Here is a 25,589-nt window from a genome sequence, read left to right as displayed (position 1 = left end):
TATGGCAAGCATCTGGCAAGCATACTTCAAGGCACTGTGAAGAAGTTGGTCCAAAGGCCAATTTCGGTTATCCAAGTTCAGGAGGACATAAGCATGAGACGAGTTACAAAGTAGAGTCAGGGTATGTGAGATCAGATTTTTCAGAAGTAAGGATAACGAGGATGATAGGTGCCATTTTTATAGTTCTATAAGGTTTTCCAATGTTTTCCATACATTTTAGTATTTGATCATCCCAAAAGTTCACTTCACAAAAATTTATTTATAAAGTCTGCTTTAAAGACACGGTTTTTTTTTCCTGTTTGTTTCTTAATCTTTGCTGATACCTCCAGTTATAGTAGATTTAAAGTTAGTTTTAGGAAAAGCCACATGATATGTTGGACACCTGAAAGTGAGTGACAGCTAAAGAGAATAAGTAATAAATATAATAATCAACATCAAAATTTACAATGAGGCAGTTTGGTCAGGGGAAAGAGTGCTCTAATTGGAATCAGAGGACCTGAGGAAAAATGATGCCTCTCACTTTATGGATCACCCTGGAGAACTGTTAACCTTTTCTGGAACTCAGTTACTTAATCTAGAAAATAAAGTGTTTGGAGTAGATGATCTAAAGCTCTGAATCTATACTTCTCTATTACTGTGACTCTGAGTACATGTATACTAGGTTTAGGCTGAATAATTAGCTATACCCTACAGACTTTATCAAAAGAATAACAACAATTTTGCTGATAATCTGATTATTAAAGTCTAAGGTATGCAGAGACCCGGTACGTATAATTTTATCTTGGTTGATGTAGAAATATTTTGTTTTATCTTTTACTTTGTACATAGTCATTACGAACTAATTTATCAATATGGACAACAGAAGGCACTTAATCAGCCCCTTTCACTCCAAATCAGCAGTTTGGAAAGGGCTGCTGATTCCAGATTTACCGTGACTGGACCTGCCAACGATCAGGAAGGTAAGAGTGACAAATTAAAAAAAATAGCTAATTTTAAAAAATAATGAAAGAGCAATCTTTAATTTCATATATATTAAATATTTACGTATATAAATATATGTATATATGTTCTATTTCCATTTTATACTTTTAAAGGGTAGGAATTGGTCTATTTTTGGTTATTTACTTAATTATCCTTGTAGGTTGATTATCCTGAACAAAACAGCCTCAAGGTATTTTGTGTTATTAAAGTCTGCTTTCTCCAAAAATTTCTTTAAGCAAGTTACAATAACAATTATCAGATTTCTCCATTGTTCTAAATGTAATTAATGAAATCATGTGAAAAATTTTGAACATATTTCACATGTATTATATGTAGTGATATTAGTTATTTTTGATGCTAAAACATGGGAAAAATAAGTACGTAAACGTCTCCTGTAACTGTAGCATGTTCACACACAGAGGCACACCGACACAGATGGGCTCATCTAATATTTGGACATATAAAGGCAGAACGGTAAAACAGCTGGAGAGCAAAGCCTTCTTCCTTTTTGGAAGTGTATGAAAATCACTTATCCAAGCTTTGGAAATGGATACATTTTAAACGTTTCCAACATTTCTAAATGTTCATAAAGCTTTCAGTTCAGAGATACCAAAGAGGATGCAAAAGACACAGAAGTTAGGGGGAACAGGGGACAAAGGTTTGAAAGGTAATACATATATGTTCCTAGATTTTTGGTAGATATTTGCACATGTGCCCACTTCCAACATCATCCTAGGAACACTTCCAATCTCCTGATTCAGGCCGTTAAACTTTCAAAGAGAAGAGATTTTTCTGAGTGGTTGCCTAATATTGAATCCTGCCAGCTGGGCCATTGGGAATCTCAATGACCTGGGCTTGCAATAATAACTTCATCCCGTATTTATGAGTTTTCTGTTTCAAATCAATTTACCCTTTACCTTGTGAGAAAAGCAGTGTGGGTATTCTGTTTACTTCCATTTGAATGGTGATGAAACTAAGGAGCAGTTAGCTTAGATGCCTTGCTCATGCCAACAGAGCTCAAAAGAAAGTGTGATCATGCGCATATTACACTACAGATCTGAAAGAGATGAGCTATGTAAATCGTTCCTTAAAAGAAATAAGAAATCACAATGGCACAAGAAACAGTATTTAATTTTAAGTATATCTAGTACAGTCTAAAATCACATCCTTTTCAGAAAACATTCCTTGCTTATAGCTTGTCAGGTGATGAATGAACTTCATTTTTCTTCGTTTTCTTCGTTTGTAAAATAGTATATCTCTAGCTACATACATGCAAATAGAATGAACTTTTAAGATTAAAAATGTCAAGTTGTATTCCTCAATTTCTATTATGTTATCTAGAGAAAGAAATTTAATCAAATTTTTTGAAATTCCAAATCAAATTGTAATAAAAATAATTGTACTTAGGAAACTCAATGAAGGTGGAATGTCTATGAATTTCATCAAACAAGAAAATTTATAGTCTACAAGACGGAAATAAATATAGGGAAAACTGAAAGGATTGTTACTGATAGAACTATTCATAAGTAGGTTTGTGACAGATATCTGAATGCAGACACTGACTTTATGAAATATATAATAACCAGAATCATTTTCTATAGAAACCCAAATCAGAGTGTAAGCGCAACCATAGTAAGGTTAGAATTTTAAAAGCTTCAAACAACTAGGGATAGGAATAGGAAGAAAAAAATTTCTTTTTTTAAATATATTTTTATTAAATATGTATGCTTTCCTTGAAATTCTGTACCATAAGACATTTATTTGTTCTATCTCATTTATGTTCATCCAAGAATTAGTAAAATTTGTTATCTGATACACGAGTGTGGCAGTACAGCATAGCTTCATGCAGCATTAGACAAAATTGGTGATGACTTTTTTGAACTTGAGGAGTCACTGAGCTGTGACCATGAACCTCAAATCTTCATTGTTTTGAGGGGAAGATGAGAGTAGTAATAAAGTGAGGACATATTTTCTTGAGTTTTATTAGTAGTGAACCCTTTGCGTACACATTTTCTTATAAATCATATTGGCAAAGGAAACCAGGCTCTTATCATGAAGTATGAGTGTGATAGAGTTCCGATCCTGGGGCCTGGTAGTCATTTTTCGTTCCCTGAAGCAACATCTTCCTTCCTTGTAATTATTTCTTGTTTTCTTTTGTTCACATTAATTGAGAATAAGCCCAAATTATTTGTCAGAGAAATTCGAAATTTTCTGGTTTTCTGGCATTTTGACAAATTATTGTATTCTGGGGTGGAGCATTCCCTAATCAGTAATTCTCATTTCTTTGATATTTTAATTCAGGGTTATGGTAGCAAAGTCACAAATTATCCCAAAACATTGCAATCCAAAAGTCTTTTTTCTCTCTCTCCCTGATGATTGATATTCAGTTTTGTTTTCATGAAGCCATTACTTTAATTGAGTAATGTCATCTTGTTGCACAACTCTTCATGGGTAATACAAATTGGAAATGCTGACAAGTAAAAGTTGTCCTTCCCAAGTCAGACAGTGCTGTAGTGTAGCTAGATAAGACAGGCAGGATTTAGGACTAAGTGATCTAGTCCTGGCTCTGCCAGGTATTGTGTTGAATTAAGAAATCCAGTGCTCTTGTTAATTACTTTTCTCTTCTTGTCCTTAGCTTTAGGAAACAATGAGATGAATTTCAGTTTAATGAGTGGGTTATATAAATGTCTGCCTCAGGATACAAGCCCATATCACACAATTCTTTTTGGTGATAAAGACAAGACTTGTATTTCCGTTGGCATGAATTATCTCCTTCTGCAAGAGCAGGTTAGCACCTTCTGTGAAACTTCGGGTGGCAGAGAATTGACTTGAGCACTGAAAGGTGAAGGGATATATTAATTTTCACGTAGGCAATATCACAATCAAAGGTGCAACAATAATCCTATATACAAAAACTTGCACAGTAGTACCTGTTTCTTGATGCATTTACCTTTGTGCTCCCCTCCAGAAGGGCTCTAGAGCACGGCCCCATATTTCAGCGGACCAGAGGACCTGACTTTGACTATACATACATACATATTTATGTATGTGTGTGTATCTATGTATACGTGTACATATACATATATATCAATAATTGAAAATTCCCAAAGTTAATAAAAAGTTTTGCATATGTTCATTGATGCAACCAATTCCTCTTGTCAAACTAATTGTAAATACTTAATAAACAAGAAACCCCTGCTAAAAAAAAAGCTTTGAATTTAGTAATATATTGTGGACTGATGAATAGTAAAGGTAATTATATAGTTTTGTATATTAAACAACATCTTAAGACGTTTTTGGACTGATATATAGTAAAGTCATTTAATATTTCAAAATAGACAATGGCTGATGTAGGAATTTAAAGATGTAAAATTTCTTCCTCTAAGGACATGAACGAATTGGGCATGCAGGTGAAAAAGCCAGAACAAGAAAAAATTGAAAATCCCCAAGTAAATCCCCAATCAGAAAGACTGAAAACCAGAAGAGAGATTAATAAAATGGAAATTAAGAAAACTATTGAAGTCATAAATGAAACTTTAAGTTGGTTTTATGAAAAACCACAAAATTGAGAAACCTTTGAGCCATTTGATAAAAAAAACAAAACAAAACCAAAGAAGAAAAGCAAATTACACTATCAAAGATGAAAAGGGTTGAAGTCACCTACAATGAGCCGGAAATTAAAACATTAACTAGAAATTACTTTGCCCAACTGTATGCCCATAAATTCGACAATCTAAAGGAGATGGATGACTATTTTAAAAAATGTGAATTGCCCAGATTAACAAAAGAGGAAGTTGAGTAGTTACATAACCCTGTCTCGGAAAAAAGAAATTGAACAAGCCATCCATGAACTCCCTAGGAAAAAATCTCCAAGGTTGGATGGATTAACAATTGAATTCTATCACACATTTAAGGAACAGTTACTTCCAATATTATATCGAGTATTTGGGAAAATTGGCAAAGGAGTCCTCTCAAAGTCGTTTTATGATGCAAATATCGTTGTGATACCTAAACCAGGAAGGGCCAAAACAGAAAAAGGAAATCCTGGACCAATTTCTCTAATGAATATTGGTGCAAAAATTTTAAAAAAGATTTTAGCAAAAAAAAAAATACAGCAACTTACCTTGAAAAGAATGGTTCATTATTAGGAAAACTATTAACATTATTGATCATGTCAAAAACTAATGATTATCTCAAAAGATGCAGAAAATCCTTGGACAATATACAACACCCATTCCTATTGAAAAGACTGGAGAGCATAGGAGTAGATGGAACTTCCCATAAAATAATAAAACAATAAGTAGTATCTACCGAAAACCTTCAGCAAGCATCATATGCAAGGGAGATAAGCTAGATGTACTTGCAAGAAGACCAGGGGTGAAACAAGGATGTCCATTATCACCCATGTTATACAATATGGTACTAGAAATATTAGTGGTAGCAATAGGAGAAGAAAAAGAAAAGGATGGAATTAGAATAGGCAAAGAAGAAACTAAGCTATCTCACTTTGCAAATGATATGATGATATACTTAGAGAATGCCAGAGGCTCTAGTAAAAAACTACTTGAAATGATAAATCATAAACAACTTGGCAAAGTTTCAGGTTGCAAAATGAACAAATCTTCTGCATTTCTATATATTATTAACAAAGCTCAAGAGCAAGAGATAGAAAGAACAATTCCTTGTAAAGCTAGGTTAGACACTATAAAATATTTAGGAGTCTACCTGCCAAGAGAAATCCAGGGATTATCTGAATACAATTACAAAACCGTTTTTGCACAAATAAAGACAGGTCTAAGTAAGCGGAAAAACACTAGTTGCTCATGGCTAGGCCAAGCCAATGTTAAAAAAACATGACAATTCTACCTAAGTTAATTTACTTATTCAGTGCCATAACAATCAGATTATCAGATAATTATTTTCTATAGCTAGACAAAATAAGATCAAAATTCGTCGGGAAGAGAAAAAGGCCCAGAATATCAAGCGAACTAATGAAGAGAAATACCAGGGAAGGTGACCTTGATCTACCAGATCCCAAATTTCATTATAAAGCAACAATCATTAAAACCTCTTGATACGGGCCAAGAAACAGAAGGGCAGACCGGTCGTATAGCTTACATCCTTCCGACGCAGTGGTCAAAGAATATAGCAATCTACACTTCGAGAAAGCCAAGGAACCCAGTTTCTGGGATAAGGACTCACTACTGGACAATAATTGCTGTGACAACTGGATAACATTGTGGTGGAAACTAGGGTTAGAGCATTGCCCAAAACCGTACACAGGAATAAATTCCAAATGGATACATGCTATAGGAATAAAGATTGATACTATAAATAAATTAATGGAGCAAGGAATAGTCTATTTTTCAGATTTATGAAGAAGGGAAGAATTTTTGACTAAACAGGAGGTGGAAAGCATTATGAAATTCAAAATGGAAAATGTTGATTCCGTTAAACTGAAAAGCTTTCTACAACCAAACCCAATGCAACGAAGATTAGGAGGAAAGCAGAAACCTGGGAAACAATTTTTGCAATTAGCGTCTGTGATAAAGGCCTCATTTCTAAAATAGATGGAGAAGTGAGTCAAATGTACAAGAATAGAAGTCAATCCCCAGCCCATTACCGGTCAAAGGTTATGAATAGGCAGTTTTCAGAGGAAGAAATAAAAGCTGTCTAGAGTGATATAAAAAAAGCTCTCAAGAACTTTTGATTAGAGAGATGCAATTCAAACCAACTCTGAGATACCACATCACAGCCATCAGGTTGGGTAACATGACAAAATAGGAAGATGATGCATGTTGGAGAAGATGTGGGAGAGTTGGAACACTAATCTCTTGTGGGTGGAGCTGGGACCTGATCCAACCATTCTGGAGAACATTTTGGAACTATGTCCAGAGAGCTAAAAAATGTGCACAGCCCTTGACCTAGAACTACCGCTTCTAACACTGTATCCCCAAGAGATCACAAAAATGAGAAAGAGTCCCAAATGTACAAAAATATTTATAGCAGCTCTCCTTTGGGTGGCCAAAACCTGAAACTCTACGGGATGCATATCATTTAAGGAATAGCTGAATAAAGTGTGGCACAGGAATGTAATGGAATACTGTTTTGCTATAAGAAATGATGAACAGGAAGATTAATGAGAGGCCTGGAAATAGTAATGTGAAAAGATTGTGAGTGAAAGGAACAGAACCAGGAGACCTTTGTACACAGCAACAACCGCTATATGGGAGGAATTTTTCTGCTAGGCGTAGCACTTCATTGCAATGCAGGGATTTACATAATTTCCAGTGGTCTCTTAAGGCAAAATGCCTTCCACATGCAGGGAAAGAACTACGAAATTTCATCACATAATGAAGCAGATCATTTTCTTTTATATTCTGTTTTGATTTGTTTTAGGATTTCTCTCATTCGTTTTAACTCTTCTATGTAACATGACCAAGGTGAAAATATATTGAATTGGAATGTAAGTGTAGAATCTATAACAAACGGTATGCTGTCTCAGCATGGACATGGGGAGATACGGGGTTACAGGGAGGGGGGAATCTAAGATATATGGAAATGACTGTTGAATACTGAAAACAAATGATATTTTAAAAGTATACAATAGTTTCAAAGCTTCAAATTTTGATTTCTGAGATATATCTCCAACATGTACATAGCTTTCTTTTTCATTAATGGTAAAATACATATGTGGAAAGGGTGTTTATATATTAATAACTTTGAATTACTAAAGGAGATGACTAAAACAATTTTTCTTTCTTGAAATAACTCTCCAAATGGCAAAAGTTTTTCCATCATGTCTTAAAAATATTTTATATACGTTCTTTCCTATATGGATAAACTAAACTTAAAAAGTAGCTTTTATATTTTTATAGTTTTGAACATACACTTCCATTAATTTTACATTTTCTCCCCCTCCTTCCCTTTCCCCCTCCTCAAGACATTCTGCAATCAGATATAGGCTGTACATGTATTTTCCTATCAAACGTTTTTTCACATTAGTCATGTTATATAGAAGAACTGGAGTGAATGGGAAGAGCCATGACAAAGAAAATAAAACGAAAGGAAAATTGTCTGCTTGACTCTGAATTCACACTCCTTAGTACTTTCTCTGGCTGTGGACGGCACTTTCCGTCATGAGTAAAGAAAAACCTTTTAAGACTGATAAATTAATGGATACCAGAGGTGTAAAGATGCCAGTAGGCAGCACTGGTAAGGAAAGAAATGAAACTGTATTATTAACTGTTATTCTACAAGTGTGCATCGAAGTGGATGTATTCAAAACATAATTCTAGCTCTTTATTTCTGAGATAAGAATATCATTTATACATTGTTTGAAAGTACCTTATTGTGACTGCTTACATATTACGCGAATTTCCAAATTATACAACTAATTAAGGAATCATCCACACTGGGGTCCCTTGTGATATAATTGCATCAATCACTGCCATTGTTTGGAAGATATGATGCTGTGTTGCAGCATCAACTTCATAAGAGCCCCCTGGGAATCTTGAGTATCCATCCCTTCAAAAGAATCACCTTTACATGTGTCACTGTGGAGCATGTTATGTACTGCTCCATATACAAATATGTAAAACCCTTGAAGTAGGGTCTATTTGAAATGTGCGTTGCATGTTGTGTTAACACTATATTCTTGTTTTATTTCAAGAACTGATAATTGATTCTAATTGCTGTGATGCAAACGCCATAACCGGAAGTACACCAAATTATGGCTTTCATTCTTTAATTCACATACTGGGATCCAACAAGCCTATTCGTTTTGTGGGAAGTTGTGATGGTATTATATTGCTGAAATACACTTGTTGATAAACCTTTCATTCTTTTTCTTTCAGATTCTCTTGAGAGACATCAAAATGTGAAGGTAATAAAAATGATACTGTTAATTTACATCTGATATTTATTCAAAGCTTTCAATATAACTATCTTCTTCTTATTGGTTTCATAGTCCATTCAACCCACTACAGAAAAGCATGTTTATTACACGAATGATAACCTGGGAAATGGAGTTCAGGAAAAACGAAAGTCATGTAAGTGTCCTAATTCTATAATTTAGGAAGAAAGAAAGTATATTTTTAAAAACGTAAATATTCATATCCTTTTCTCCTTCCCTTTCTCCCTACTTATCTTACAGATTTAGTGGAAGAAAGGAACTTAGATGACTCAGATGATATTGACGGTATTGTCTCATTTTCCCCTTTTTTACAAGTAGGAGATTAAATGATTTTTATTTTCAAAAAATCACACCTAATAGGAGATGTGCCCTGCAGTTTTCAGGTTTTTGCTATTGTGTTATGAGTACCGTATTTCAAGTGGCATTTTTGTACTTGCTGCCTCCTTTCTACATTTCCCAAAGCCACATAAATTGAGTTATGTATGTATTATCGCAATTCAAGTTAGTATTTATTAAGGAACGATTATTTATCATGTGAATATCACATTCTTGCTGCTTTATTGGACGATGGAAAGATAAAAACAAACAGTTTTTTTGCCTCAAGAAATTTACTTTCTCTGAAGGGGTACAACGTACAAACTGTGTTAAAATGTCAGCAGTATGGAAGGTAAGGGAGAAGAATTACACTGCTCCAGGAAAACTGAGGGGTGAGAGATCAGGAGAAAGGGTATTGGTTGTGGAAGAAAGGTTTCATAGCCCCGAGAACTGCAGCAATAAGGTACCACAGAAGGATTGAGAGCAAGAGAATGGCCAGTTCAGTGTCTTAAAGAGATTACTTGATGACTTTGTGTAGAAGGAAGCAGAGAAGGTAGAATTCAGAAATATGAAGACTGCTTAGTAAGCTATGGCAAAAATCCAGGTAAAAGTTGAGGAGTTCGTGAAATGGGGGTTCTTTGATACTGATGAAAAGGGAGAGGATGACAGATGTGATGGAGGTAGAATCAACAGGGACTTAGCAGCTTTTGCATGTGTATGTTTCTTCATACACACACATACATATATGGATGAGAGGAGTATCAAAGATACGGGCCCATATTCCTGAGAAGATGGCATGCGTTTACCAAAGATAAAAAGTATTAAAGACTGTAGATTTAAGAGCTGGAATGGAGAGAAAAGAAAATGATGAGTTCAGACTTGTTCATGTTGAATTTGAAGCTCCAGGAGGACATACAGGCTGAGAGATCCAGGAGCCAGTCCCAAAAGATGGTGCCCAAAACACAGAACAGTATTTAGGTGTGGTCTGACGAAGGCAGGGGTCAGCTGGATTTATATCTCCCTTCCTCTGAACGTGATTTCTATTTTGATGAAATCTAAAATTGCTTTGTCTCTCATGGCTATTATATTGATTCAGAGAAAGCACATCATCCAAAAAACTCCCAAGAAATTCTGACAACCATTTCTATGTAATTCTCTATCCTGTTCTTGTACTTGCGTTTGTTATTCTGTCCAGAAAGATGACTTGTAGGAATTTGTCAAATGCTTTTCTGAAAGGGAGGCAAAGTATAATGACAATAATACCCTGTTACGTCAGTCTAGTAAGATTGTCAAAATGTGAATATAGTCTGCTATGACGTGTTCTGACCCTATCTCAAGAAATCATGAGAGTTGCTAACAAATAGCATCAGAGGAGGTTATCCATGAAGCATAGAACTTGAACAGTATGTGATCACGACCATGTAAGGTCAAGAAAGAGTAAGAACGAGGATAAAGGCTATCAGATTTAGCCTTTAGAGACCATTGCTAATCTTGGAATCAGCAGTTTCTGTAGAAGGTTAGATCCAGGGCAGACAAAAGGGTTTGACAAATGAATATAAATAACTCTACTACTTGGACAGTGAAAAGGAGGGCAGATATCAGATAATATATTCCCCACATTCCGTGAAGGCTAGCAAGCCTCTCTCCTGCTCTTTCATCATTGAGAAAAACAAGTAACCCAATGGATTGATTACTCCTGGCCTAACTACCAAAATGATCACACATGACCATTGTTCATTAGTTTACCTTTAATTTTCAAATTTTACAATTTCATCTGGAATGAATACATAAATCAATCCTCACAGCTTCCTGTGATTTGGTATAAAATGAACATCTCACAAGCTACTTAAAATGCAGCAGTTGATTGAGATTACAGAATAATTTGATGAATGCATGATTAGTGAAATCGAATTTTCTTATATTCATTCCTTTCTTGAAAAGAGAATACAATGGATAACTTATAGCTGTCCTGATTGCCACTGCTGATAAGAGGGGGAGGTTTCATTTCTATGAGAAAAATGCTTCTGAATAAAATCACCTGTTACTTAAACATTAATGCCCATTTAACCCAATAATTGGAATTTAAAGGATCATCAGAGGAAAGTCAAGAAAGTTTTGATAAAAGTGACCTGGAACAGGTATGTAATAATAATATTCCAATTTCTGATATTTTGTATTATGCAAAGTGCCTTTCATGCTAGTTTGCTGCAAGACTTTCATAACTTGGTTTACTTTTCAATGCTTTTTGCAATAACTTTAGAAAATAATGCATGTTTCAGTGACAACGAATAGGAATAGTTAATCTGAAAATGAATAATTTTAGAAATTGTCTCCTAGTCAAATATGTCCATTGTGAATGCTAGAAATTTGATGATAAAGCTGGAATTTACTTCATTTCTCCCTATATATTAAAGAAGAATGTTTATAATCAGGAAGACGTGATTATATATATTATACATATGATATAATAATATATGCTTATATATCGTTATTTTATATACGTTATATGATATCATACATGATATCATATATATATATGATAATTTTCACAAGATTCCTAAATAATGTAGCTTCTAATTGGGTTAGGTGGCATACTAGGTAGGGTCAATAAGACCTAATTGTGAATCCATCCTTGGATTCCTAGCTAAGTCTATGATACTGGACAAGCCACCTTACATTTGTAAAATGATTATGAATATTGCTTGTCTCACAAAATGGTTGTGAGAATGCCACGAAGTTTTGTGAAAATCTGAAAGTGTGACAGAAATGTTAGCCATTGTTGTTCTTTAAATATTTGTTTTTTTAATTTTCCCCTGCTGTCATGTATTTTACAGGACACAGTACAGATGGATGCAAACAATTGTGATGACCTCACTCAGTCTTCTGACACAGCTACAGAGGGTGATGATTTACCTGCCTTAAACTATAAGAATGTTTTGTTAGTGATGGAACAACTTAGTGTTGGTTGTGATGGTACGAACGTTTTACAATTTCCTAAGAAAATAACAATGTTCAACAGAAACCAAAGATGTGTGTGTATGCAAGAAGATACCACTGAAGTCCTAACCCATTTTCTCATAGCAAAGTAGAGGTCAGCTTAATCTCTGGCAGGCCTTCACCAAAGAATCACTAAGTACCTATTGTGTGCTAAATATTCAAAGTTTAGATAAGTTTCCTCATTCAATGTGCAATCTAGTACGGAATATAGCCTACACAGATAACTCAAAAATTAATATGTATATTCATATATATGTGTATATGTACATATACGTATATATGTACCATATATGTGTGCATATATATGCATATATATATATATGTATGTTTGAGAAGCACAGTCATATTGCTGTTTGAGGTTCAGTGGGGGAAAGACTATCAACATTACAAAATAAATAACCTGTGTGTGAAGGTAGCATTTGAGTTGACTTTTAAAGAATGAGTATGAATTCAGTAGGTAGAGATCATGGGAAAATAATGAGATGAAATGAACATTTTCAACCATGGAAACTCTGAGTAGAAAGGTAAAAAAGTGACACTGAAAAATCCAGTTTTTCTGGACAATATATACCTGTAAGAATTAAATATGGAAAGTTAGGATATTACACATTTGCACAGGGCCTTGATTTTGTCTGTAGTGCACACACTTAAACGTGGAACTTCAGTTTCATAACGTATAAAATGTCATACTTCACAGGATTGTTGTTGGAGGAGGTGTATTTTGTAAGCCTCTAAGTGCTATATTATATAATCTGTGTTAGTAATATTGGTTGGTAATAGGAGAACCATTGAAGAGACTGAACTGACTACGAGTATAAAGATCTCAAGGAGTGAACTCTTTCATGAAAAGAATAGTCAAAATATGATAATCTTTCATAAAATGGCCCCAAATATCAAACATCTTGTAAATATTCTGCCTAGTTTTTATAATTCTTCTCTCAGCATGGCATATAGGATAGTGCACTGGACACGATGCCGTGAATAGCTAGGTTCAGATTCTGCCTTTAACACGTTCCAGTTGTGCGAATCTTAACAAGTCTTTTAACTTCTCGGTGCCTCAGTACCTTCTTTTCTTTGAATCGGTGAGCTAACCAGTTCCCTCAGTGTCAGCTTCGCTTCTACTCCAGTATGTCTACATCCAGCAATTGGGTTCTCTCTTGTTGCCTCACTTCAGTTCAACAGTGAATGAATATATGAAGAATTGGAAGTTCCCAAGGAAAACCCAATAATCAAGTTCGTTGAAACTGTAACGACATAACGAACATTTCTAACTCTGGATTAGGTCTCAATTTGACTCCATATGTCTCTCAAGAATAAAGGGGCAGCTATTTTCTTTAGTGCTCAGAACGATTTTTGACCTTCCTCTGGTGTTTCAAGTTACCAGAGGTTTCGCCAATGAATAAATGAGGATGGATATTTCAATGTGTGAATATTACATACTTATTGATATTATAAATCTCTAAAGAGGAAACAGTGTTTCCATACAATTATGTAAAGCAAAACATGTTTATATTTCTAAAATAATTCACTATATTTTCATTATGTAGATATTAAGTATATAATCCCTTGGATGAATCTTATTTGTCCCACCCAGAATACACCTCAAAATACTTCCTTTTCACAAATATTTTTCTTTCATTGTGAAGAATTCTGAGCTTTCAGATTTTTTTATATCAATTAATTTGTCACTTAGAGATTGTGTTTCATTGCCTACAGTGCACACATAGAAATAGGTTATTGTCATCTTCAATGTAAATTTTTGACAACGCATTATTTTGCAATATGTGAGGATTTATACGTGGATATGATTTTGTCATTGCCAGAGTATTTGAATTCTAAGTATACTGCTACGGTTCAGCGGATTTTAAAATACTCATATTTTTATTGACTTGCGTTTTTCTCTGTACAGATTTTATTAAACTTGTGAAAAATGAAGATGCAATACTTAGATATGATCGATCAGTGGTACGTAAAAAAGGACATTGTCCATTATTCACCAGGAAAGTGAAGAGTTTAGAAAACAAGATTTGTGGACTGCGGGAAGAATTATCAGAAACAAGGCAAATGGTGTCTGACTTAGAGCAACAAAAAGCAGAATGGAAAAGAGAACTCCTTAGCACGAGGTATGGAACTCATGATTTTAAACAAATCCTTGGAAGCTTTTCTCTTACCGTTGAAGAAATGTGATAGAGGATTTGAGGTTAGGAAGGCCAAAATACCACCTCATTCAAACAGTATTATGAATGAGCCCTACTTACTCATTTTTACTCTGTGGATATCAGGTAGAGATGCATTTGTAGTGAATTTTGAAAACTGTAACACAAGTAGCTGTGTTTCATTTTTTTCAACATGAAGTAAAAAATCACTTCACTAATCAATAGTAATGGAAAAATGGATGTAATTTCATATGCATCCCCCTCTACACTTTTCACCGGCGAATTTGAAATGTATCAGAACTCGGGAATTTGGAAATAATCTTTTGTTCCAGCTCCATACAATTTATGGAATTTCTCTTCATTGAATACAAGAAACAAAAGCATCCAAGTGAATATATGATACAGTTTTGATAGAATTAAAATGCCCTGGAGCAGCCTGGATAAAAAAAATGGGTTCCCCTCTGATTTTGATGACAACTGGCAGAGGGGCAATAAGTGCCACGCAAAGACCAGAGTACCACGGGCAGGTCACCTGGAATGAATTCACAAACTCAAACATTTTTGACATCAAGGTAAAGCTTTCTGACACTTTTCAGCAGCAAGGGTTCTTAGGGAAACTGCAACCCTAGCTGGGTACAGGTAAAGTTTATATACGATAGTCTATAGGAAAACATGTGCCAAATATGCTAAGCAGATGACTCAAGGTGAGACTAGGCAATGGTTAAGCAGAGGTTATTTGTTAAAGGAACATGTAATTTTGGTATCTACCTGGCAGGTATTATACGCAGAGTTCACAGGGAAATAGCATAAGGAGGAGTGGCAACTGCATAGAGATGCGGTTTTAGGACTGAAACATCCCTAAGTCCACTAGTGGTCAGGACAGACTAACGGATGCCAGATTGGTCTCACGAATATCTTGTTGGACAAGAAAAATGTAAGGGAGTGTTCCTATATCTAAATCGAGGAAACATATGATGGGTCAATGAGTAGTCAATGTCGTTCTGGCCATGTTCACAGACTGTTCAGCCAGCACACAGCTGTTCAAACTTCTGAATTCTATGGTTGTAACTGGCTATTGTATCAGGTAAGGAGATAATAGTTGTTGCTGTGACAGGCTGTTTTCTTGCACTGGGGAGAAACTGCCTGAGATAATGTTTTGAGGCTAGGGAGAAATGCGATTTTGAAAGAGAAACGTGATTTTAGAATTGTGTCCAAGCACAGGCACCCAAGAACTCCATCAGTTTCTGACACATCCTGACTTTGTGAGCCTGTGCAAGTTACGTTTATTCTCAGTGTAATAGGGAACAGAAACAGGTCAACTCAAAAGTGTAGAGCACGGACCACTCTGCATGAACAGAGGGAGTTCCTTGACAGGGAGTTCTCTACATAGATCGAGTTCCCAATAAATTAATCTTCTTTTCCTTTAGAAATCCAGATGAGTATATTCAATGGTATTTCATCCTTATTTCTACTGCATTGTCATTGAAAAAGGACAATTTTCTTCTAGGGTTCCCGGGAAGCAAGAAGAAATTGAGCAAGACGCTGAAGAAAAGCTAGTTCTAAAAATGAGTCACCAGTTCAGAAAAAAAGAACGATGTGGTGAAAAAGTGGAGCTAAGACAGGAATTTCAATACCCTCTCAGAACTCTGGACCTGGAATTGAGAACAGAAACAAATCATTCGAAACAGGTAAATTGGAATTTTAAAGTCACTATTTCCATCTGTTCTTGGTAAGACAACTTGTGGGTTCCCTGGGAGTGGGGAAGTGAACATCATACTCTTTTTAATCTTGAGAAAGGACTAGGATTTTTATGTCTAGTGTAAGTAAGTTGGGTCTAATCATTTGTAGATATGTACTCATGAATATAAAAAAATATATATCCCATGCAGTAGCATTAGAATGTAAAATTGCAGTCTAAAGAGCCATGAAAGAGTAAAGTGAAATTAGTACTTTTTAAAGTATGTCTCACAGTAGAGGATCACTATGGCGTAGTGAATAGAACTAACCTGATATCCAGAGAAACCTGGGATCAAATGTTGCCACGGAGTTCATCTCACCTACCCCTGAGCCAAAGGTTTCAAAGTCCCCCAGACCTGTCCATAGAACTCAGTACTGGAGGATCTGTTTGACACCACTGCTCTATCCTCAACTTTGATAGCAACATAAGTTCCAGAGGATTCCTCTCCATTTTTAGAGAGAGTCTCCTTATCTGAAAATACTTTGGGCAATGCAAGTGCAAGTTCGTTCTCTTTTTCTCTTCCTTTCACTGCACTTTAGCACACATCCTTCAGGCTTTCAGAAGAGTTTATTGGTCTCTAGGGTCTTTATGTTTTACTTATTTACGTGTTGATTTACTTAAAATTATTGCAGACTTTCTACATGGAGGAAATGCAAACTCTCAAGAAGTCAGAGTACTGGACTGAGCCTATTCATAACATGATATTTAGTGAGGATACTGTCAAATTATACAATTAGTTACAAAATTAGGTTCATACGTATGAGTTGGGGGAAATAGGTTTAGATAGCATTTTGCCTGAAAAGATATAAGAATCGTGGCCAGTTCTAAACTAAAGTTGATTTATTGATGTTATTTGAGAACCCCAAAGCTAGCGTAATTTTGCATCTTATTCAGAAAAGTATAGCTACCAAAATAGAGAAGGTGAAAAGCACTCTCTACTCTGAAGTGAATAAGTAGATAGGCTTATGTTGTTTAACTCATTTGTGGCTTCCTCAGAATTATGCTCGCTAATAAGCAGAATGGCAAACAGGATGAGGAAGGCCCTTGGGGACCATGACTTTTGAGGATCTGTTCAAGAAAATAGAGCTATTGATCCTTTTATGTTCAAGTTTTTGAAGGAGAGTCATGTGGAAGAAGGACAAAGCTTGCTCTGCTTCAGTGTAAGGATAAGAGCTAAGAGCCATGGATAAGAGTTGCACAAATGTACATTTTTAAGATTAATGAGAAAAAACTTGCCAACAAAGAGAACCATCCACAAATCGAATGAGTTCACTTGAGATATGGTATCTATCCTCACCTGTGAAGACTTCAAGCTGAGGCTTGTAAGAGTTAAGGACTTAACCCTGGGTGTGGATCGCCCTGAGGAGTGATTGAGGTTCCTTTCCAACTTTGAAATGCTTTCCTTCTTGTTGCTTTTCCTTTTCAGTAGCCTGTTTTTCTTTGAGTTTTTAAAGTTAGTTTCCGTGCTTTGTCCGATTCTGTATTCCATTTAAAGGTAAAATGTTGTTGCTGACTGTTGAAGGAAAATGGTGATGAAAATTTTATGAACTTCTTGTCCGCAGGACGAAGAAGAGCTAAAGGAAACTCAAGGACCACTTTTTCCGGAGCTAAATGTTATAGCTTTGCAAAGTGGGATTCTGAACAATCCTCTTTCGAAGCAGAAAGAAAACAAAACAACTGCTTCCAAAATCACTCAGACTTCTGAGGTATTTACTTTGGTCATTTTCAAATCTAACTACATATTTTGAAAGTTCAGATTTCGGTTCTTCATTTTGGAACATCTTTGTTATCCTCAGTCCCGTCCATCTGTCTGCAACAGATAGTTCAGGACACAGCTAGTGACTAAAATCAGCACAATACTGTTTGTCTTGCTTGACCGTTTCTTTTTCTTTTAATTGAATGATCTCTCCCGAGACCCAACTTTACGTCTACTGAAAAAAGTTCCTGGTGCACAACAGTGCCTCTTCCTTTCTGGACATAGGAAAGGGGCAGCACATCAGTGTCACTAACTCCTAGCTTAGAGAGAGAAAGGAATGCAACTAGGTAGAAGGTGACACCTCAAACACAAACCATTTTTCTTCCTTGATTAAGGGATATCATCTGCTTGTACTTTTCAGGGAAGAGAGTGAGGGTTCTGAAATATATGTTAATAGATTGCTCTATTTCACCTTCTTGTCTCCCTCATCTTTCATTAAAGAAAAGGAATAAAAGTATTTGCCACAGAAATAAATTTCACTTAGGTTTCTGACATAAGGCTCTATCCGGGCCATGAATTCCTCCATTCGCTCACATTCATCATTGCTCAGCATGATAGAAACACAAGTTTCTCAAATGCCAAAATTAGAAATTTTCATTTTCTTCTGTTTTTCAACAGTTGTTTGAAGTAAACCATTTGGGTTGTTGGCCCTTAGTAGTCCTTTGGTGCTTGCACACTGGAGTGCTTCATTGAACTCACCTGTGACCAATTCATGCTCTCCTTCTGGCTTTTTAGAAAAGATATCATAGAATGCAGCTTCTAAGCTATTGGACAAAACTCTGTTCTCTGGTCCTGAACGGGATCCAACGCTCCTGGAGGAGTTTGGTTGTGATGGGAGTGCAATAGTCATATTTTATTATTTGGCCCCAATAATTCTTTCATCATTTCTTTAACATGTCATGGTTAAGACTAGGTTACCATCAGTAGGGGACCACATTCTAGGCCTGACTTTTCCCTTCCCTAAAATGAGAGATTTCAACTTGATAACTTCTAAAAGTTTTAAATCAATGATGCTATGAAAATGCGACACATCCATGAGAAAATCGATTATTCGTAAGACTTCTACTAAGAAACATAAGACTTATGAGTTCATTGTTCTGGAGTGAAGTTCATTGTACCAGGGCAAGGAGTCTCCATTTAGGACAAATTCTTAATATCAACTGCTGAAAGGAAATAAGCTATTGAAAAAAGTGTGCTAGATTTGGAGTCTGAAGAGACCTGGATTGAGATATTGCTGCTGATACTTACTGAGTGTGATAATGGACAGGTTGTTCAATAATGTATCCTAACCTAAGTTCTAATCTGTAAAACGGGGAGAAGAATATCAATATTTCCCGCATCAGGGTGTGGCAAGGCTTAGGTGAGACAATGTATGGGAAGTACTTTGCTGAATACCACCAAAGGCAATGTGTCACGAAGACTTTAGAGAGGCCTGGAAGGACTTATGTGAACTGATGATGAGTGACAGGAGCAGCACCAGGAAAATATTGTATGCAGGAACAACCAGAGTGTGTGAGGAAATATTCTTGTAGATGTAGTACCTCGTTGCATTGCAAGGACTTAAAAAATTCCCTTTGGCTTCTTGAAGCAAAATGCCTTCCACATGCTGAGAAACAACTATGAAATTTGATCGCAGAATGTAGCACAGCATTGTCTTTTCTGTTACATTTTGTTTTATGGTTTCCCCCGTTCATTTTAATTCTTCTAGGGAGTATAACTAAGGTAAAAATGCACTTAATAGGAATGTATGTATAGATACAAGATACTAGATAAGATATAAGACAAGATATTGATGCTCTATAAGATCGTACACCGTGTAAGGCAGTAAGTGGAGAGAGAAGAAGAAAGGAGGTGGGGGAAAGGGAAAAGAATCTAAGATATACAGAAGAGATTGCACAACACTGAAAATGAGTAAAATAACTCAACATAGAAGAGGAAGTTTGAAAATATTAAGTATTTTAATTCTATTAACAATATGACTTATCAGCGTGGAATAGAATGGACAGAGCAAAGGAAATAAAATATAAGCTTTCTAGGCCTAAAAGTACACTCCATGCCTTTTGATTAATGAAGCACTTTTAAAATGTGTTCTTTGTGAAAACTGACTCTGAGAGAAATGTGAAATAGGGCAAACTCCCTCATTTTAATTTTGTTTTACTAAAGTATGCTTCTTGGTACCTTGGCGTTTATTTGGAATTGCTAGGGAATAATCAGCATCCATAACTTTATTTTGAGTAGCACTTTTTTCTGTTTATTATGTTTAGATTCCTGACAGCCATGAGAAAGAAAAATATCTGTTCGACAAAAATCAAATCTTAGAGGATGAAAATGCCATGCTCAAACTCGAAGTAGATACACTAAAAATTAAGAATCGAGACAAAGAAAACCATATAGAAATTTTAAAGGAAAAGAATGATTATCTTCATCAGAAATTACAGTTGAATGCAGAAATACTAACAGCAATCAGAGTACAGTACAGTGAAGAAGTAAATGTTGTGACAGCTGAGAATGCAGTGCTGAATTCTAAATTGGACACTGCAAAACAAAACACAGAGAGACTAGAGGGCGAAATTGAATCATACAGGTCTCGTCTGATGTCTGTTATTGACGATTATGAGCAAAGTGAGGCGTCCAAGCTAGCCCTTGAACATTCCTTTCAGGAAGCAAGAGATGAGTGGCTTCATGTACAGGACAAGTTATACAGTGACTTGTCTAGTTTAAGAGAGAACCATGCTTTGCTTTCTGAAGAACTCTCTCAGGCTGAAAGTGGAGCCAAGAGTTTAGAAAATGAGCTAGGCCATGTCTATGAATCCCTCAGAGAAAAGACATATATTGTAGAAAACACACAGAGAGAACTGAACCATGCTGAAGAGAAGGCAAAGGAACTTGAAGAAACAAATCGAGTGTTAAAGGAAAAACTCAGCAGATGTAGTTTGGAAAATGAATCTCTCCAAGAAAGATTAGGGCAAATCCAGAGTGAAAATATGGTGCTTCAGCAAGCGCTTGAAGACACACAGAAGAAAGTCACGATGAAAGAAAAGCAACTGCGTGATGCCCAGGTACAGTTTATTGATCTCTTCAACAAAATTTATGCTGATAGTGAAAAACAACTTCTTCTAGTAGAAGACAGCAAGAAAGTGTTAGTCAGTGAATGTAACCACTTAGGAGAACAAATGTGTAAATATGAAATTGAGAAGGCTGAAAGAGGGTTCGGTCATTAAATGTCTTGGACAAAGATAAAGCTTTTTGAAATGAAAGTCAAAGTAATTTTAATCAAGATAATTTAGGAATTTGAATTCTCAACAGGCTGGTGAGGTTATCAACTTTCACTGGGAAAATGCTGATATGTAAGAATTGAGAATGAGAATCCATAATATGATAAACAGAACAAGTAATATCGTGATTTTGAAGATAATAAGATTGCAATAATAAGTAAATATCCTGTAATAAAATATAAGTAATTAACTTAAATGAAAATAATGTGACATATAAAATAATAATTTAAAAACAATATAAAACTAAAATTAGAAAACGCTTTTGTAGATAAGATGACTCATTTTGATTGAAGAAATTCTAGAGGCCATGACATTTTGGTTTCATAAATATTTGTAAGGGAAATCGCTAGTGTATAAACACAAATAATTTTTTATATTATTAATTTTCCTAATATTCTATTTGAATATTGAAATGGAATAAATTAATTCCAACGCTGAAGTTTAAGAGAAGTCTTACCAAAAAATGCTAGGAATAATGTAACAGTTGAAAGATAACATTTCTTTTGAGATACTCTGGAATATTCCCATTAGACATCTCATTAACATTTAAACATGCTCAACATTCTGACGAGTTTCAATTCAGATTCCTCTGAACTACTCTTTGCAACGCTAACGACAGGATGATAGTTGTAGTGAAAATCCAGAGTCTAGACACTCCTTTTCTTTTCAATTTAGGACGGTAATTCTATTCAAAAAGAGGTTAATTTTGGGGTTACTAATATTATTTTTTATTGTGCTTCACTACCAATTTTTTTTTAATCTCAGTACTTTTTATTGTTTTACTAATAATTCTTGCTCGGTGTGCAAAATTGCAAGTTCTGGCATCACTGCCTTTTAGTTGTTGAGTAAGAAGAGCTTTACACAGTCTAATAGCAGCTCTCATTTTCTGTGATTTGTCATATATACAATGAGCGTCCATTGTACCATATATTGTACTGGGTAATAATTTCATCTAAAAAATATGAAAATTTTATCTTGTCATTCAATGGTAGAATTTAGTTAACATGTAAGAATTCAGTGAATTGCGCCCATTTTACTTTCTCAACTTTACATTGTCTTCTTTTAGCCTTACGTTTTCTTCAAAACAACTTACCAGACTTTAGTTAAATTTAGTTTCACAAAGTATTTCAACTTGTCTAATAGGAGAAAACATTTTGATTTCTTTTGATTTGGGGCTTCATTTGGTATTCATAATTTATGCAATAACTTGCCTGGCACTATGATGAAAGCAGAGATGAATTTCTGCAGTATAACAGTCCATAAACACACGACTTTGTATCTCTGTGTGTATATTTGCTTATACACATATGTGAATGAATGAATACGTCTGCAGGTACAAAACTCTGATTTTGTAATGTGCTATATATGCATAAGCGGGAGAGCTAGCATATTTTCCGCAGTTTGATTTTTTTTTTGCCTATGGACTGAAACCAGGCGTGTAATTCCTATCAGAACAGGAAAAGGAATTCTTTGAAGGCTTAGCAAAGACTCTTGAAGATGGGAACAGCAGCTAGTGACCATATGTGTTCTTCTCATTGTGGCTTTGAGCAAAGCACATCATTCATGTGAAGCGCTTTTACCAAGCCTGACATGCGTACCAGTACCTACGTTCCTTCCCCCGAGTTAAACAATGAGAGGAAGGAAAATTCAAACGTTTCTTGTAGATGTCCTCTTCATTCTAAAGGTTGGTGCATAGAAATGAGGCAGTTAACTTTTCTGAAAAACGGAATGGGAAACCATTAATGTGGCTATCAAGTACAAAAAAGTATACATTCCTCCCCGCTCATTCCATTCCCTTCCATGTGAGTCTCACCTATCATATTTTAGTCCCTAGATAACTTTTGAGGTGATACAATTATGCTCAAAAAACAGGCAATGGGAAATCAGGCTGAATGTTTGAGCAAGTAGAAAGATCTCATTTGACCCATGCTAAATGAAGGTTGAGTAGAATAATCAAAAGAGCTTTCTCGTGTCAGGAGCCAAGTGTCAATCTTTGTCCCTAGAAACGACTAACGTTAGGAGCTTGGGTAACTCAACTAACCTCTTTGGAGTTTCGTTTTTCTCATGTGCAACATGATTGAATTTTGTTAAATAACATCTAAGATATTAATACCGCAAATCTATGAAAATTATGAATATGTTGATGAAATTAAATTGCATGCAGAACTATAATGACTTTTGATGTGAATTTTGACATGATATTTATTTCACATGAGTTAATTCTGCTTTCTGAAATCAGCAATAGAAATAATTTGGACATATATCTCTCAGGCCAGAGAAAGAAATCTTCAGCGAGAAGTTCCTGTTTCTGGCAACTACCAAGCCATGAGAATAGTTTCGCAACAAGTTACATCATTTTATCGAAGGAATTATGAAGAGAAGGAAAAACTACCGAAGCAAGTAGATGAAACCAAAAGTAAAGTATGTATGCAAAAAGATCAATAATTTGTTCCTGATGAATGGAAATTGTGTGCAGTGTGACATTTCCCTTTTTCTCGTCAACAGTATAAATTTTCTGAACGCTCTGTCAATTAAGTCGAATTAAATTAGACCTACAAACTCCACAATGTGTGCACACGAATTTCAATACAAATATTCACTCATGATGTCCTTGACAATTTGGTTTATCTGTCTTTACAGAAAGAGTGAGGTGTTTTCCCAAGGACCCATAATGCCTAAATCATTTCTATGATTCCTTATGTTTAGAAAGACCTTTACCATTATTTTCTCTTTTAATTCCGAAGCAATACTGTGAAGTAGAAATTACTTGTTTACTTACGTTGAAACTTCTCCTTGAACAACAGGAAAAGGTTGTTTCTTCACAATTTGTAAATATGTAAATTGTACCTGCAAAATGCAATTGAGAATTCAAGTAATGAGATGGATGATTTCATTAATATCCTCTAACTTCATCGATCTGATCTCACCATGTAGATTTCTGGCTCCATACCTTCTTCACACTCTTCTTCTGGCTTACACACAGTTACACGTCCTCATCTGCACTACCCGTCAAAAACCTATCGACTCTTTACCTCCAGCATGCTTGTGCCTTCCAAAAGCATGATTCGTTTGCCATAAGGCCATTGGGACTTATCACCCATATGGATTTCTGAATCTCCTGAAATCCACTTTTCATTTGATATGACCTCATTGGGTATTTATTGCTTTATGCTGTTCACATCTGTTAACAAACTATTACTTCCGTGTTCTACCTCTTGTTTGCCCAACTATCATAGATTTCCTTGAGGACAGTGATCATTTAGACTTCGTTATTTTTGATAGAACGTTGTTTTCAAAGCATGCTGTCAAGAGAAGTAATTGTTATTATTTTTTCAGTACAAGTAGTACTAGTAGTAGTTCTAGTACTAGTAGTTCTAGTGATAGTAGTACTTGTAGTGGTAGCACTAGCAGTAGAAAAACAGGAACAAGGAAACTCAATGTTTTCTGTTGATTTTGCCAGGAGTTGCAAGTTTACCTAAAATTAAATTTGTTCTAAGGTAATGGTTGGGCTAAAGTACTTTGAGTTTCTCTAGTCTGATTTTATATAAAGTTTCAATTTCCCAGACGCCAAAAGTAGAAATTCAATACAAAAGTGTTGTAGTTTCTATGATCATTCTTCGAAATTATTAAAATGAAAGTGCAGTTAAGCGTACAATAGCATGACAGTTAAATTCTTCTAGCCCCTTCCCTTTAATACTATCAAATAGCTTTCTCCATTGTCAGTTGCTTTCCCACATTTCCATGTATTTCTGCATGCTATTCATCATGGTGGAAGGCACAACGTATAGTAAGGGAGATTTCTGAGATTCTTCCAACCGCAATTTCACCCTGGTAGTCACCATAACTTGAAAAGTAAGTAAGTAACTCTGCCAAAGCAGGTTAAAAAAGAACTTTGGATGATGAGATATTTCTCCACTTAGACGTATGTTGGGGGAATTAGCGATAGAAATTTGGGTCTGGGGTTAGAAAAATCTGACTTCAAATGTGTCCGGAGATTCTGTCTGTGTGATCCTAGGCAAGTCACTTAGTTTTTCTCAGTTTCCTCAGCCACAAAATGGGGATAATACTAGTACATACTTCTCAGGGTTGTTGTGAGAATCAAATGAGATCATTATTGTAAATCTCTTATGTTTATGGCCTTTATTGTTGGCACATATTGGACACTTAGGAAATGCTAGTTTCCCTGCTCCAAAAGCATAAAGACCAACGTCCACTATATATAAATAATACTGCTTCCCACATTTGGATAATCATCTCCTAATATTGCAAAAGAGTTTTCTTAACCTGGCCAATTTCAGTGTACTCAGCTTAGTTAAGAAACTATTATGAATTCCAATCTCATTCTTCTGAAAATGACTTTTCTTTTCAATGTCCATGCTTGAGAAATTTTTCAAGGTGTCAGAAATGAGCACTGGAATGAAATAAGTTCTGTTTCCCAAGTAACGCCCCTATCACT

At 35.4% G+C, this 25,589-nt stretch overlaps 1 protein-coding gene across 1 annotated transcript in view; it reads left to right on the top strand.

The window, feature by feature from the left end:
• Positions 1-25,589, top strand: part of LOC140522474 (uncharacterized) — a 64,946-nt gene that overhangs the window by 6,920 nt on the left and 32,437 nt on the right. The window contains exons 6-17 of the mRNA XM_072637906.1: positions 829-959; positions 8,654-8,782; positions 8,838-8,866; positions 8,951-9,032; positions 9,137-9,181; positions 11,300-11,349; positions 12,046-12,184; positions 14,118-14,331; positions 15,872-16,052; positions 17,665-17,808; positions 20,123-20,344; positions 23,405-23,554. Coding sequence (XP_072494007.1) covers positions 829-959; positions 8,654-8,782; positions 8,838-8,866; positions 8,951-9,032; positions 9,137-9,181; positions 11,300-11,349; positions 12,046-12,184; positions 14,118-14,331; positions 15,872-16,052; positions 17,665-17,808; positions 20,123-20,344; positions 23,405-23,554 — 1,516 coding nt within the window. The remainder of the gene's footprint in view (positions 1-828; positions 960-8,653; positions 8,783-8,837; positions 8,867-8,950; positions 9,033-9,136; positions 9,182-11,299; positions 11,350-12,045; positions 12,185-14,117; positions 14,332-15,871; positions 16,053-17,664; positions 17,809-20,122; positions 20,345-23,404; positions 23,555-25,589) is intronic.

Source organism: Notamacropus eugenii, chromosome 2 (assembly GCF_028372415.1).
Source record: "Notamacropus eugenii isolate mMacEug1 chromosome 2, mMacEug1.pri_v2, whole genome shotgun sequence".
NCBI lineage: Eukaryota > Metazoa > Chordata > Mammalia > Diprotodontia > Macropodidae > Notamacropus > Notamacropus eugenii.
This window is presented reverse-complemented; position numbering and strand designations above follow the sequence as displayed.